This window comes from Urocitellus parryii, chromosome 1, assembly GCF_045843805.1.
Source record: "Urocitellus parryii isolate mUroPar1 chromosome 1, mUroPar1.hap1, whole genome shotgun sequence".
Lineage (NCBI taxonomy): Eukaryota > Metazoa > Chordata > Mammalia > Rodentia > Sciuridae > Urocitellus > Urocitellus parryii.
The window spans coordinates 144172759-144189380 of NC_135531.1; the positions used below are offsets into that span (position 1 = coordinate 144172759).

General features: G+C 42.5%; 1 protein-coding gene across 1 annotated transcript in view; it reads right to left on the minus strand.

Moving 5' to 3' along the window:
* The window catches only part of Timd4 (T cell immunoglobulin and mucin domain containing 4), a 33582-nt gene that overhangs the window by 9349 nt on the left and 7611 nt on the right, over positions 1 to 16622 (minus strand). Inside the window, exons 3-5 of the mRNA XM_026388325.2 lie at positions 15154 to 15408; positions 13635 to 13718; positions 13026 to 13121 (exon numbers count right to left, since the gene is read on the minus strand). Coding sequence (XP_026244110.1) covers positions 13026 to 13121; positions 13635 to 13718; positions 15154 to 15408 — 435 coding nt within the window. The remainder of the gene's footprint in view (positions 1 to 13025; positions 13122 to 13634; positions 13719 to 15153; positions 15409 to 16622) is intronic.

The window sequence follows — 16622 nt, forward strand, 5'->3', positions numbered from 1 at the left end:
AATGTGTGGATACTTAAAAGTATATACAGAAACACACGCATGCCTCTTGCTCCCCAAAGAAAACTAAAAAGAAACACTAAAACAAATACATCTGACTTTGAATGGTAAGATTATAGACAATTAAAAATCTGTTATCGGGGATTATGGCTCAGAGGGAGAGCGCTAGCCTCACATGCGTGAGGCACTGGGTTCAATCCTCAGCCCCACATAAAAATAAAATGAAGATATTATGTCCACCTATAACTGAAAAAAATTTAAATCTGTTCTCATTAGTACTTTTGCATAACTTCTAAATATTCTCAAATAGTTAGAAAAATTTAGCAGTAAAACACTCTTCATATCATGTGTGAATCATTGGAAACTCTCCAAGATGTCTGAGTCAAGAGCAAACTCGGAGGCTGTGTGTTATTTTTCTGAAGCAGCACCGAGGTGACCTTCTAAGTGAAACCTTGAAGAGAGCTGTTTGAAACCCAGCAGCCCACAGCCAAACAAGGGTTGGAGAGGTGCTAATAGAAAAGTACATGCCCTTGGATCTAACAGCACCAATAAAGAATGATGCCCAATAGAAGTTGATTGATTGATGTTGTTTTTATAGATAAAAAAAAATTTAAAATGAGTATCTATAAAAACTGATAGAATCTGAGTAGGTTTAATAAGTAGTCAATTGAACTGTGCCCATGTCAGGTTCCTGGTTTGGACTATGTATATAAGACATTACCACTGGGGGATGCGGCAGAAATGCCTAGGACACCTCTCCGGGCTGATTTTGCAATTACTTGTGAATCTAACATTATTTGAAAATAAAAAGTTTTTAAGGAAGGTGGACATGATCAAAGGATATACTCATGTATGGAAACGTTGCAGTCAAACCCATTAGTTCTTACAATTAATACATGGTAATAAAAAAGACAAAAGTTTTTTCTTAATTGTTTTAAGAAATATTTCATATCATTTAGTCTAATCCATGCAGGATATAGTAGCAGGATATGAATAAAATTTAAAGTGAGTTTAAAAGAACTCAGAATGTGGACTGGGGCTGTAGCTCAGTGGCGCAGGGCTTGTCTAGCATGTGTGAGGCACTGGATTCGATCCTCAACCACCACATAAACATAAACAAATGAAATGAAGGCTGACTGTCCATCTACAACTACCAAAAAAAAATTTTTAAGAGAACATAGGATAATTTTGTAAAAGGAAGAGAAGGAGGAATAGAAAGAGGAAAAAAATTGTAAAAAATAATAAAACATATTATTATGTGGATATGAAACTGTTACAGGGATTATCTCTTGCTCATAAGAGGGGAACACATATGAACTTTCATTTGATGAAGTTTTAACCTTTTTGTTTTTTCACAAGAGCATGTATTTATTCTGTAACCTGCAAAGTCAATAAATTTTAAGCAAGAAAACTATGGCACTAAGAACTGCACTTTGACCATCTAAGGACATAAAACCTAATAGGGTAGGAAGCTGCATTCAGGGGCTGTTCTGCAAGAGCCCTGGGAAAAAGCTGAGCATCCACCTGTCCCTTCCAAGGAACCCTCCTGAGTCTGCATGATGTAGTCAAGGGTTTGCAAAATATGACCTGAGGGTCAAGTCCAGTTCATGGAGGATTTCTGTACAGTCCACAAACCAAGGATTATTTCCATATTTTTAAAGAGTTGAGGGGAAAGCAAAGAGAAGAATTACTATAAAATTCAGATTTCTGTACCCCTAAGTTCTATGGATGCACAGTGGCACCCATTTCTTTCCATATTGGCTACGACTGCTTCTGCGCTCTGGTGGCAGAGCTGAGTGGCTGCCACCCAGACCAGACTGTGGCCCATAGGCCTCAATGTACCTCAATGTACAGAAAAAGTTTGTTGGGCCCTGGCATGCTGAGCCTATTGGTGCAAAAACAACCCAGTGGAGTCAGGAAATTAAATGCATCCTATCTGTGCACAGTTTTAATCTGAAGAGCCTTCCAATGAGACCCTCAGGTGACGACAGACTTCTCCTTCCACATGATTCTGCCTCAGGTGGGAGAACCCACAATCTCACTCAGCAAAGACCACGCGTGCTATGTGCCATTCTGAGCTGCCATTGACATTTTACATTCAAAAGTCCTTTAAGAATTCACTTTAAATATCATCCCTGCTCCCATTTCATTAGTAACAATTTGCTTTAAATTACTAGACTCCTGCCAGAATCAGTTTATTGAACACTTAACTAGGTGCCTGGCACAGTGGCAATCCCTTTATGTAAATCATCACATTTGATACTTACAAAAAACATTTTATAGACATGCAAACTAAAGTTGAAAGAAATTACCTCCTTTACTTCCTATTTATTTATTTTGTTGAATCACTTGCCCAAGATAACTCAGACAATAAAGGGACAATAACAGGAAATTTGAACCCAAATCCGAATGACTCAAGAAAAAGACTGGATTACAGCCACTCTGGGAGAAAAGAAAGAGTGCATTAAAATCCAGTTTGAAAACAAAAACTCTCCAATGAGAGGAATTCTAGCCAGAAATCAATGAGAAATAACTGCACTTCATCTTCTCAGTGGGTACATTTTAACACTCTTGATAGACCCCGAGACTCATGTGGATCCACTTCCCAAACAAAATTAGTTCTGAAATAAGTCAATTCATCCGTTACAATCTTAATGCAATCCTAGGATTCTGAAAGTGACAACTGCAGGCCTTCTGAGTTTCTTTTCTTTGGTGAGGAACCCCTGGCTTATGCTGCCCTCTCTGGATCACTGGTGGTATGGTTTTAAGAAATCCAGAGAAAGCAAAGGTATCCCAAAAAATGGCAATTTGAATATTTTAGAATTGGGAGGAATTCGAAATTACCTCCTTGGCTTCCTATCTATCCATCTATGTATCTATCTATTTATTTACTTATTTAGTCAAGGGAGAAATTGAAATCGAGAAAGAGAAGTTTATTTGCTCAAGTCTTCACAGTAGTGAGTTCCAAGGAAAGTGACAAGAACCTGTGTTTGCTGACTTCTACACACTGTTCTTATTTGCTGAACTTGCCGGTCAGCACTAATAGACATGGGACTTCAGAACTCCCCTGAAAAAAAGTGGAGACACCCATTTACTGAACTCACATATATATTTTTTTCAAATCTGGAAGCCTCTATAAGGAATGAGCCAAAAGAACACAATACATATATACTTTAATTAATAAACCAAAGAGAAGAACATCAGGAGTTGGGGGTTCTTTAGCTACCAGAGCAAAAGTGGGTGTGGGCCTCTTTTTTTTTTTTTTTTTTTTTTTGAAAGAGAACAGAGAGCAAATTGTGTTGATACCGGAAGAGGATCATAGAGAGGAAGGAATGCTGAGATACTGTCACATTTCACACAAGAGAAGTAAACAGGAGAGAAACAGAAACTCTAGAACACCAATATTCAAGGGACACCCAGGTTGGAAAACTGCTTCCACCCTCCATGCTCCTGAGATAGCCCAGCAGCAAAATCTCATCACCAGAGGTCCCGGCTCAGGCTCCTTTCTTGGGTACCAATCTAAGGCTGTCAGCGAAGCAAAGATAAGACCTCTCCACTCTCACCTGTTCCCTCTGATGCCTCTCTGAGGGCAATATCTGGCATTCTGTTACAACCAGACCAGCTGATCAGTAACTCCAGACTCAGGGCTGTGGGAAGGCTCATGTTCTACCAAGCAGCCTTGGAATTATTTATTGATAGTACCAACAACAATAATGCAGCTAAGAATTGACCACAAGCCAAACAACAGCTCAAGGTATTTTCCATGTTTGACATCAGTTAATCCTCAGAAAATGCTGTGCAGTGGGCATGGTTATTGTCCTTGTCTTTCAGTGGGAAACTTTTGCAGCCCTGAGAGGTTAGGCAACTTGCTAAGATCACGTGGCTAGGAAGGGGCAGAGCAAATCTCAGAGCCAAGATTATCTACCTGCAGAGCTCAAGCTCTTGTCCTCTGGGTTTGATGGACTTTGTAAAATGTGGGAAGAGCTCACAGAACTCTTGCTCTGCAAAGATTTGCTCTGGATACTGAATGCAATAATAAGCAATCCATTTAGAATGAAACCCCAGTCAGCTGCCACCTATATGGGTACAGTTTTAGGGAAGGAGATCCTAATGCACATTGACATCAATGATTATTATGAGCACAACGGAAGCATCAGAAGGACATGAAGCGTATGCTGTTTCCACTGAGCTTCAAAATGATTCTATGAGTTAAGTAAACTTGGAAAGAATGATTGAAAGAGGAAGAAACTGAAATTCTGAGAGGTCCCAGGCCATGCCCAAGGTTGCACAGCTAATAATGATTGCTAGTAAGTGATATAGCAATGACATCTGATTACAGATTCCACTTCCCTTCTTTCTGAGCATGCAGGGCTCATCACACCTACCAACCGCATGTGGCATGCTCTTGCCAAGGGCAATTTTGTCTTTATTAATAGAATTATTCCCAGTGAGGAGAACAGAGATCTTATAACTGAGGACCCATGGACCCTGCACCCCTGTGAAATCAGAACTTTCTCTAAGAGCCTGGAAGCCCCTCCCTGGATCAATAATAGGAGGACATTTGTCCGTGCAGAGAGGTCACAGTCCAGCATTGGTCCGACTCTGTGTTCTGTTTCAATGCCTCACACTTAACTTCTTTTCCCCTCTGTGTTTGACTTGCCAGACATAACTCTTGAAGCTTGACAACTGTCTTTGATCTTATTTGGCTGACCTTTCTGAAGGTGAGCTGCTAGATGCTAGAATTACATGGATTCAATTCCAACTTTATTAATAAAAAATACCATTTGTGCGGCAGATAGGATATAATGCGACTGTGAGAAGAATCGTGAGCATCCACTGTCTGTCCTTCTGCTTTATCCCCCGGAATGTCAGCCTACCAACCGATTCAAGTCTGGGAGCAGCACCGGGAATAAGAGATAAAACAGATCTGCTAATGCCTCACGGAAGACGTGGACTTTGAAATCAACAGCATCCAATTTCTCGCTTCTAACGATGACATTCGTGAGCAAACCTGAGCTCTACCTTGTTCTCTGCTCCCCTCTGTTCCTTATGCTGAGCTTAGACTGAGAAATGACAATTCCTCTTATAACTTCTTTATGCCCTTGATCAACTAAGGACCAAGAAAAGCATCCAGTTCCAACAGGGCTCCCTTTTATCTAATGAAACAATGCAGAATGGGGGAAACAGCTCTCATTTGGGAACCCGAAGAGTCTCACCAAAAGGCTGGTCCCTCCTCTTCTTTGAGCTTTTCAAATGCATCTGTGCCTCGGTTTCCTTCTATGTAAAATAAGCAGAGTGTACTGTACTTGCTTCTCAGAACTGCAGCTGGGATGGCTAAGAAAGAATCTCAGGAGGAAATTTCTACACATACAGTTTCTTGGCCAATCTCATGGGGTTCTTATGTGGCAAGTCTTGGCTTCAGCAGATTGATCTATATTTTCACAAAGCTCCCGTGACCCCACCCAAGGCCTGGTCTGATATTTATAGATTGCATGGACTCTAAGCACAAGCTCCTCAGCCTCCTCCTCTTAACTCTAACTTCTCTTGCACTTTTTCTTTGAGCCACCACCCCCCCCCCCCGCCACAGTGCACAGCATTGAGGGTTTCCTTGCAGACAGCTACACCCTCCCTAACCCTTGACAGCTTCCTCTGACCCTGTGCCCTCTGGATCCCATCTTGCTTTTGATATCTCCCTGTCTACCTCCTTACTGGCTTTTCTTCTCCCACCACTTTCTCCCTAGTGTTCCTTCAAACAGGGCAGGGGGAAAGGGGACCCTCCTCTGCACCTCTTCATCTCTCCCTTCACCTCCCAATATCTTTAGGTGACTCTGCAGGAGCTTCCCTCATCCCCCCTTGGCTGATGACACAATGAAGTGTTTAAGGGGCCAGGTTCAAGAGCCCAAGAGACCCGTAGCTCAAACTCTGGTACGTTCCTTAGTCTCTCCAAACCTGTTTCTTCTTCTCGGACAGAATACTAGACTCTTCCTCACAGGTCTAGACAATGCCTCAGAAGGACACACTGTATCCAGAGCACTGAGCCCAGCCCTGGAACATAATAAGCACTCAATTAAGGGCAATTAGCAATAATCATATCTTTGAACCATCCCTCCTGAGGTCACACACAAGAAATCAGGGCAGACTGGCGAGTTCTTAGCATTTACTCTGTGCATCATCACAGTAAGTATTTTGATAAGGTAAGTGCCAATGATGAAAGGCACCCCCCTCCACCCTGGCATCAGGAGTCAGCCCAGACCCACACTTCTAACTGCCTGCTAGCCATTTCTCAGAGGCGTGTCAATCAATCGAAAGATCTTCCACACAAAGTCTGCTCTTCCTCTGCACTTCCCTTACCAGTTAACCCATCCCACCAACCCAGTTCTCCCAAGTGGCTTCCTTCTTTCTTTTGTGACCAAGTCCTCTGACTCCTGAGTCCTAAGTGATTGGTGCATCCTTCTCTACCATTGCTGCTACCAGCATTCAGGTCCAGACATTCCTCTCTTACTTGAAATACTCTAGGAGCCCACTGGGTAACCTGCCTGCCTCCAGGCTTGCTCCTCTAACACATCTGCCACTCTCCTGCCAGAGCATTTGTCCCCAAGACAGAGCTGGAAAGGCATTCCCTACTCAGAAGTCATGAACGGTTCCTCCGGAGGAATCTGGAATGAATGAAATCTAAATTCTTCAATCCGCCATTCAAGTCCCTAAGAATCTAACCACAGCTTCCTGTCTCCATTAGCTCAAATTGGACTGTGAAACCATCTCTAGTGAGTTCACGCTCTTGTCAATCTTCCCTGTGTTTGCTCAAGCTGGTCTCCCTGCCCTTAGGTGACCCTGCAGGACCTTCCCTCATCCCCCATCAATGAAATGATCTCATCTTGGAAGAACCAATGCAAAGAACATTGAGTAAAACCATCCCTGACCTTGGCTCTCTTTTCCAAGATAGCATCCATCTCTCACTTCTTCAGGCCCCAGTGAACTTTTCACGTCTCTAACTCAAAACATGAAGCCCCAAGACGGCTTGCTCCCCACACACCTGTCTGTGCCAGTAAAATGTGGAGTCCTTTCCCACCCCTTCCCACAGAACACGGTCCAGAAGCTCCTGGTTTTTATGTCCTGGGCCACATACAGAGTAGCAAGTAAAGATCATGTTGCCTTTTTCCATGTGTCTAAACCAAACACCAGACTACAAAAGAGAGATAAGAAAGTTCCATCTCCAGCTACGGTTTTCCTCTGACGATCCTCTGACTCCATGGAGAGGCCAGCAGCACAGTGAAGCTTGTGCTGGCTTTCAAAGAACACACAGTAGTAGGAAAAAAATGTTTCCCAAAGCATCCTTACCCCACTCTGCAATCATTCCTGTCCCTGGAACTAAAAATGATAAATAAATAAACAACCACAAGAAGCTACTGCCAAAAATCACAAGCAAAGAAAAAGAAAAATGTTACATTATCAGAGCTACACTATTACTTCCAATTTTACTAGATTTACACTCAAGTTCTCATGTGCATTTGGGTGCATTAATGTTTTTTTTTTAAGAGCTTAATGGTTATTATACAGAGTAGCTGGGTTCATCCTGACAAACTCATACATGCATGGAAATAGATTTAAGTTCATGAACCCGCCTTTCCCTTCCCCTTTTCCCTTCCTCCTCCTGCTTCTCCTTCCTCTACTCAACTAGACTTTCTTTTGTTCATCTATTAATTAGTGTTTAATTAGTTCTTTATGTAATCTTATCCTTCCTTCACCTTTTCCTTTCTTGTACTCTTAGTTTCTGCATATGAGGAAAAAAAAAAAAACCAACATTTGACCTTTGAGTTTCTGAGTCTGGCTAATTTCACTTAGAATGATATTCTCCATTTCCATCCATTTACCAGAGATGCCATAAATTCATTATTTTTAACGAACTCCATGGTGTGTGTGTGTGTGTGTGTGTGTGTGTGTGTCACAATTTCTTAATCCATTCATCTTTCGATGGGCATCTGGACTGATTCCATAATTTAGCTATTGTGAATTGTGCTGCTGTAAACATTGATGTGGGGACTGGGGTAGTGGCTCAGTGGTAGAGCGCTTGCCTAGCATATGTGAGGCACTGGGTTTGATTCTCAGCACTGCATATAAATAAACAACAACAAAAAAGGTCCATTGATAACTTTAAAAAAATTTAAAAAAAAACATTGATATGGCTGTGTCACTGTAGATTGCCTATTTTATATCTTTGGGGAAAGTACCCAGGAGTGAGATAGCTGGTTCATATGGGGGTTCCATCCCTAGTTTTTTTAAGGAATCTCCAAACTGCTTTCCAGAGTGACTGTACTAATGTACATCCCACCAACAATGTACAAGTGTTCCTTTCTCCCCACAACCTCGCCAGCATTTATTGTTGTTTGTTTTCTTGTTCCTTGCTGCTCTGACTAGAGCAAGATGGAATCTTGTAGTTTTGACTTGCATTTTTCAGGTGCATTAAATTTGAATTAGTCTACTATTTTGACTTCATGTTGGTGATTGGTATAATGAACCATTTAGGAGTGGAGGAAAAAGGGAATCCTAATACTTTAGGAGTGAATATAAAATTTCCCTGCCTCAAGGGAGCTCTGTTGAGAGGTAACGCCTACCAGTCCTGGGACAAAGGCCGTCCATGCATGAGATCGGGAAAACTGGCTCTGGTGGCAGATCTCTTCCCAACTCATTGAAAGGCCTCTCTCAAATCACTGGTCTTCTCGGTGCCTCAGTTTCCCCAGTATTCCACACAACACTTCCCTCTACACCCACCTCTCACTCTAGGAGTTCATAGACTCATGATCAGTATACCTGGATCCTGGCTATGAGTCCCAGCTTTGCTTCTGTCTAGCTGTGTGATCTTGGATAAGTCACTGCATCTCTGAGCTCCATTTCTATGCAGTTAAAGAGTGGAGGTGAGGATGTCAATCCTGGGTAGAGTTTCTCTTGATGCAGACTAAAGACTCTATAACTGGAGGAGGGGACCAAAAAACTGAGCATAGATTAAGAAAGAGAAAACAATGGAGGGAGAATAAAGACGTCTACCCGCAGCAATAAAGCCAGTAATTGCCAGTTCCGCAGAGCATCCTAAAAAGGAGTCAGTGGAAAGCGTTCAGAATCTCACATTTACTCTGTTCTTAGAGAATCACTACTATAAGATTTTTAAAACTTCCTCAAGTTCATAATTTTGTCACTCAGGAGCTATTTCCCCAGTGTAATTAGTAATTTAAAAAATAATAAAAACGACAAAGTGTCTATGAATGTATCAGGAATAGCAAGTCAGTGGACATTGGATACTAACGGCCTCTTATTATCCTTCTGGATTAACCTAACAAGGAAGACGTGTGAGGGGGACTAGCAGCAGAAATGTAAAGAACGAACACAGGAATCCTTCATGAGGACAGTCATTTACCAGCTAATGGTTATACACGCATGCACTTCCTCACCTAACTGTCTCTTAAAAGCCCTTTATTATTATCCTCATTGTACAGTTTGAGGAAACTGAGATTTCAGAAAGGACAGAGCAAGAAGGGGAACAAACAAAAATCACCACCAAAATGGCGATGTACTCATGAGCATTTTGGTCCTCTTAAACCCCAGCCAAAGCCACCCAGAGACCAGGAGGAGACTAGAAAGAAAGGACTGGAGATATTGAAGCCATTAAAGTGAGCCTGAGATACAATCAGCAGGGGACTTAATCCCAGTCCACTCTATTTCCTCTGGCTTTAGGAGTCCATAAATAATGGTGATCGAGGCTTTAGGGAACAATTTGGGACCACTGCACGTACTTCTGCTTCCCAGAAATAAATGAAATGAATCCTCTTAGAGGGTTAAGAATTTGCATGCTCCTGCTAGACTTCTAAGAGGGAGAAAAACAATCTTCGTAAGATCTTCATCAGAGTTTTCATTCCTGGGTGTTTGTTTGTGTTTGTAATTAAATTATGGTTCCTAACCATTTGGGAAATTGCAGAAATTTTGGAGAATCCCATGAAAGTTCTGAGCTTTTCCACAGAAAACTGTGTACACACAAACACATAAAAGTCTACATATAATTCCAGGGGATTTATGCTCCCCACCCCCACCCAAAGTTTATCCGCAGAGAATCCTCATTTAAGGACATTGTGGGGCTGGGGCTCAGTGGTGGAGTGCTTGCCTAGCATGTGTGAGGCACTGGGATAGATCCTCAGCACCACATTAAAATAAATAAATAAATAAATAAAGTTATTTTTTAAAAATAGACATAGTTTTAAAATCCCTGATTGACTCTCTCTCTCTCTCTCTCTCTCTCTCTCTCTCTCTCTCTCTCTCTCTCTCTGTCCAGCTGTGTGATCTGGGGCAAGTGGCTCCACATTTCGAGCTCCATTTCTTAGTATCCATAGAGTGGAGGGAAGAATGGCTACTCTGAGGAATGCTAAGGATTTAAACTAGCCCTCAACCATAGAATCCTTACTATCCAAAAAAAAAAAAAAAAAAAAAATGTGAAGAAATGGGGAGGGAATTAGAGACAATTAGCCAGAATGGGAGTTGGGGAGGACCCAGAGACGTGCAGGCCCTCTAAATTGCGTTAAAGCATTTTCGGTAAAACAAAGAAGAACCCTTATTGTATAAGAGGCTCCAAAGGGGAGATCAGAAGGAAGCAGCATGGGATTTTCAGAGTAGCCTTAGAGTCGGAAAGACATGGGTTAAATCCAGGCTTGCCATCAACTGGACAAGTTATTCATCTTCGTGGACTCTAAAACAGAGGGGATAACTCTACTTACCTCATAGGAATTCATGAAAAATAAGAGATAATACAAATAAAATGTACAGTGGGGGAAAAAAGTATCGGCTTCTTTAATAAAAGAAAGTATTGGCTTCTTTAATAAATTCTATTATCTTTCATTTCTTTACCTGTAAAATGAGGATCATAGCTGTACCTGCTGGATGATCACTGTGAAATTTAAGTACACACATGGACGTAAAAACTTTTCAGTCATCACCTAATATACAGTTAAGTCCTCAATAGGTGGTGACTGCAGATATACTGTGTTTCATTGTAATAAAAAAATGGGAAGAATAGGGTGATAAGTGAAAAAAAAATCATGACCTTTTATTTCAGACTGGAAGCCCAGGTAAGTCAAGTCATATTTAAGAACATGTAATCAGCTGGGCTCAGTGGCACATGCCTGTAATCCCAGAGGTTTGTGAGGCTGAGGCAGGAGGATCATGAGTTCAAAGCCAGTCTCAGTAAAAGCAAGACACTAAGCAACTCAGTGAGACCCTGTCTCTAAATAAAACACAAAATAGGGCTGAGGATGTGGCTCAGTGGTTGAGTGCCCCTGAGTTCAATCCCTAGTACTCCTCCTCACCACCACCGCCCCCCCCCCAAAAAAAAAGCAACCAGAGCTAGACTTCCTGGTTCTGGTACCTGAAAACTATTGACCTTGGGAAATTTAGATAAAACAGCTCTCTGGGCATCTACTGAGAGCTATTAAATGAAGCTTGCCATTGGCCTTGTGGCAAGCTCCTCTTCAGCTTTAACCTATGAACATTGCAGCAAGGGCTCCCTCTGTCCTAGGATTTGGTCCATAAGGAGTGAAATTAATATTATCAGGATAGTATAGAAAATAAGAAAAGAGATTATTCCCTTGTAATTCTGTGTAAAATAGTCTAATGTTTAAAATGGAATAGAGAATAGTAGTTTGGAGGACACTATCCTGACCCTCCACTACCTTTGCAAATAGTAGTTCCCTAACTTTACTTCAACCCTGAACAAAGAGGGTTTGGATCTTGTCTCCCAGTTTCCCTGTAGCTATCAACTTCCATTCCAGATCTTCACACTGTATGAGTTGATGCAAGCCAAAACTTCTCAACATCAGATCACACTCACATTGCATCTTAATTTGTAGTCTCATTGCAAAACTTCCCCCTGCTTCCACGCACTCCTGTCTACCCCTTCCCCCATCCCCATCTTCTGAGCCCTGTGAGTGCTATTACATTGTCTCCTTTGAGTTAAGGGATGGCTGTTTTCTGATTGACATAGATGCTCAAACTCTCTGTTAATCAAAACAGGAAAAGAACAAGATGACATGTTCTCAGGAGATTGAAAAAAATAAAATGGTCATATCAAGCATAAGGAGGATATGGGAAAGCAGATATTCTGTGGGTGGGAAAATAAATCAGCACAGCCTTTCTCAAGGACAATTTTGTAATAGCTGTTAAATTGAAAAGGGCACATTTTTTTTTCAATCTAGCCTTTTTACTGCTTGGTCACCATACCTACCTAGAGAAATGCTTGCATAATTGCTGACGGAAGCATGCATATTCAAGGATGTTCACAGCAGCATCATTTATAATAGAAAAACTTTGGAGCAACTGAAATATCATTCAATAGGCAATAGATATTATGAGTACCCATGGTATGACCTATTTTAGTGCAATTCAACATAATGATACTGGTCTCTACGTGAACTGAAAAAAACAAGTGGTCCAATATACATCATTAAGTAAATAATGATATTTACTCAAATATCATATGCATCATATAACATGCAGTACCTTATTGTATATGATATGATGGCTTAAAACACACACACACACACACACACACACACACACAAAAGGGAATGAAAAAAAGATCTGGAATAACCATCTTCAATTAACAATGATTATCTTGGCGGGGTGGAGAGGCTGGGATTGAGGACAATGAATCAAGGAGAATTTCATTTCTGTCTTTAGGTGCATTAATATAACATTTGTGTGATTTAAAATAAATAAGTAACGGTTTGACAAATGAGCTGTGATTTTCCTACCACTATTCCTGGCTTCAAGTCTGAAGTTGCTAAAGAAGACGTGGAGTTTAACCGAGGGGCTTTAGAAATGAGCAGGGGAGGGCAGAAGCCACCTGCCCTGAGGCTTGTGAGGGGTTTCACAGGAGGATGTGGAATAGGCCCCAGTGGATCAGAATCAGCAGAATCCTAAGACACGCAGTCATGTGGCAGATTGCTCCCATGGCCAAAGACAAACCAATTACAAGCACACTGCTCCCTCACCTGGTTGAAGAGGAGTCACGGAATCACCAGTTTCCCCTGAGTCACTCTCTTTCTGTGTCCCCTGGGATGTAGTCCTAAGAACCAGGGTTTCAGACCCTTTGGAAGAACAAAGGGAGAAGACTAAACAAGCATCCCACTGAATTTCAACAAAGAAAACTAAAGTCCTTGGAATGAGGATGAGAAAGAAGAGTACCACATGCTAGAGAGGCCACCTGCTACCTTTAGCGAACCACAAAGGCTGCTCTGATGCCAACTTGTCCCAGGTGGACTTCAGGGCACAAATGCCTCAGGGCCTCAAGGTCATCTGTAGTCTTCTGTTTCAACACTTTTTTTTTTTTTTTTAAGTACCAGGGATTGACCCAGGGCTGCTTAATCACTGATCCACATTCCCAGGCCTTTTTATTTTTGGTTTTGCAACAGGTCTTACTAAGTTGCTTAGGACCTCGCAAGATGCTGAGACTGGCCTCGAACTTGCGATCCTCCTGCCTCAACCTTCAGAGTTGCTGGGATTACAGGCCTAGGCCACCATGCCTGGCCTCCTCATCACCTTTACTCAGTGTTTCTCCCTAATCCAAGAGGTGAGGAAAGATACAGTGAGGGTCCGCTCACCTTTGGCCGTAGACGAGGCAGCGTCTGCAGAAGTTGCCTTGATGCTTCTCCAAGACGTGCTGGAACCACGAAAAGTTGCTGATTCTGGGAGAGAAAAAAGTTTGATAAAAGGCAGTTAAAAAAAAAAAAAAAAAAAAAAAAAACAGTGTGAACGGTACTTGTGGTAGGTGGTAGTATTCAGAGATGGGGAGGGGCCAGGGAAGTGCCTGGAGAGGTAATTGGGGAAAAGTGGGAGGGGTCTGGGAGGGCCCTAGTGGGGCAAGGGAGGGGCCTGGGAGGGGGGTTAGGAAGGGCCAAGACCTACAAGCCCTCCCTTTTTTTTTTTTTAACAGTCAGCTTTGTGGTTTCTCTGTATGTCCAGCTTTCCTGAAAGATGGAAGGTAATTTTGAGACTCAAAGAAAAGAAACTAAGATGTTTTAAGATGATTATTTTAAAGCTTAAAGGAATTTGAAAAAAAATGCAAAATTGATTAATAATTTAGAGTTCATGGATTTCGATGACGACCCAGAGAATCATAGAATCAGCCAATTCAATATTGGAAAGCCACTGGAATTATCTGAGCCTGACTGAGGCTGCTAAATGCTGCCTCGTGGTTGTTTTCCAATAGTCTCACCTCTGAATCAGAGTTGAAATGTGGAGGAAGCTTAAACAAACCCCACCAAGCAATGGAGCTAGTCACTTTGAGAGTTACAAAGGAGCAGGGTCAAGAAAAAATCAGGGGAAATATAGAGAAACCAGGATACAACTAGTTGACCTATTTTAAAAACATTTCCTCAACCAATCTCTAAAGACCAGGCAGAGACTTCGCCCTAAAAGGATAGCACTGGAGTCTGACCCCAGATAAACTTTCCTGGTTCTTTAGGAAGCACGACTCCTGGTAGGTCAAAGGGAGAACCCAGGAAGCTGACTTGTCAAAAAACACAAAGGAAAAGACACAGAAAAAAGAAAACATGAAACAATAAAGGAACCGTTTAGTGAAATAATATCCACACACACAAGTGCTCTCTGCTTGATGGCTGCATCTCGGGGGGGGGGGGGGGGGGGGGGGGGCCCCATTCATATTCATGTTGACATGACAACCCTCAGGACTGCAGAATATGACTGCATGTTGAGTTAAGCCCTTGAAGTGGTAAATTAAGGCCAAAGGAGATCATAGGGATGGAACCTGGTCCAATATGATTGGTCTCACAGAAGAACAGACAGAGGAAAGACCGTGTGAGGACCCAGGGAAAAGACAAGCACCTACAAACCAAAGACAGGAAACCAACCTGGCTGACACCTGAACCTTGGACTCCGAGATCACAGAGCTGTGAGTAAATGGGTTCTCCTGTTTAAGCCACCGGCACGTGGTATCTGTGATGACAGGCCCTGACCACGAATACAAACACGTGCATACACACCCCCACAAAGACCCAAGAGAAGGTTCTCGGGCTGTGATCCCAGGGATCACCTAATTCTCAGGAAATCAGGGCACCTCTCACCAGCGGAAGGGAACGGGGGCCCAGTTCTGCCATCTACCTGTGGTGAGGACAGGCCCTTCCGTAGAAGGCCCGGTGGTCAGCAGACTCGTGGCCACCTCCGGGAGGGAGGTCATTGTTGTCAGGGGGCACGTGGTGGACGTTGTGAAGCCCGAGGTGGCCCTCGTCTGAAGCGGTGTTCTGGTTGTGAGGTCAGGGGTCGTCACGGCTGTTGTTGGAGGCACCACTGTGGTTGTCGTCATGTGAGGGGTGGTGGTTGGGGGCAAGGTGGTCATTTTCCTGGTGGTTGTTGGGGCTGTAACCAATACAAGACGTGTCTGGCACCAAGCAGAGATGGAGGAAAGGAAATGACACAAAGGTACGTGGGGCCTGTCCATTTCTCTCCACTTCTATCACCCTCACCAGGTCCACGGGCCTGGGCCACTGGAATGCTCACTAATGTTGGGTTTCTCCATTCCTTTCCCTTCCAATCTATTCTTCACATACTAGCTACAGTCATCTTTTTAAATGACAGATCTGATCATGCCTTTCCCTGCTTAGAACATAGGTAGGGTCCTTCAGGACCAAAAACCCAGCCCCACGTTTTGGTCTGCCCAGGCTCCAATTGCATGGCTCCATCCTCCTCTTCTCACTTTTTCCAGCCAACGGGACTTTCTTCAGTTCTTTGAACACATCACTGACCTTCCAGCCATAGGAATTTTTGTGGGTGCTGCATCCTGTTCTCTCCTTGTCACTATCTATGCACTAGGCTGACTCCTCCTTCAAAGGAGGGCTCAGGGGAGGCTGAGACAGGAGGATTGTAAGTTCAAAGCCAGCCTCAGCAACTTAGCAATGTCCTAAGCAACTCAGTGAGACCCTGTCTCCAACTAAAATACAAAATAGGGCAGGGGATGTGGCTCAGTGGTCAAGTGCCCCTGAGTTCAATCCCCAGCACCCCAACCCAAATAAAAGGAGGGCTCAACTAAAAGGTACCTTCTGTGGATATGATATCCAGATTCTGCAATAACTACTCTAGGACTCTCTGTATTGTGCTATCCTACTTCACCTCCACAGCATTTGTGGCATTTCAGAAATGCTATAAATTTAATTACTTGATTATTATTGTTTGTTTGATTATTATTGTTCAAGGTCTACTTCTACTAGACTGTAAGCATTGGAGGAAATCCCAGCATTTGTCTTGTTCTCCTCTGTGAATCTAATACCCCTCACAGTGCCTGGCACATCATAGGTACTCCAATAGCATTCCATGAATGCATAAATGAACTAATGCATCCAAAATGCACCCAAAGTGTGCAATTTTTGATGAGAATGTAGTTTACTTCCGATATTAAAGATTGGTTCATGCCTACATTATGCATTCCATAAGCATCTAAATTCATTATCTATAGTTTATTCTATGCATCTCATCTTCTCTAGACTATGTCAAATTTCCCTAGACTTTAATGAGGCAAAAAGATACTATTTGTTCCAAATGAACTTGGAAGTGACCCTGGAGAGTATGAAAGTCAA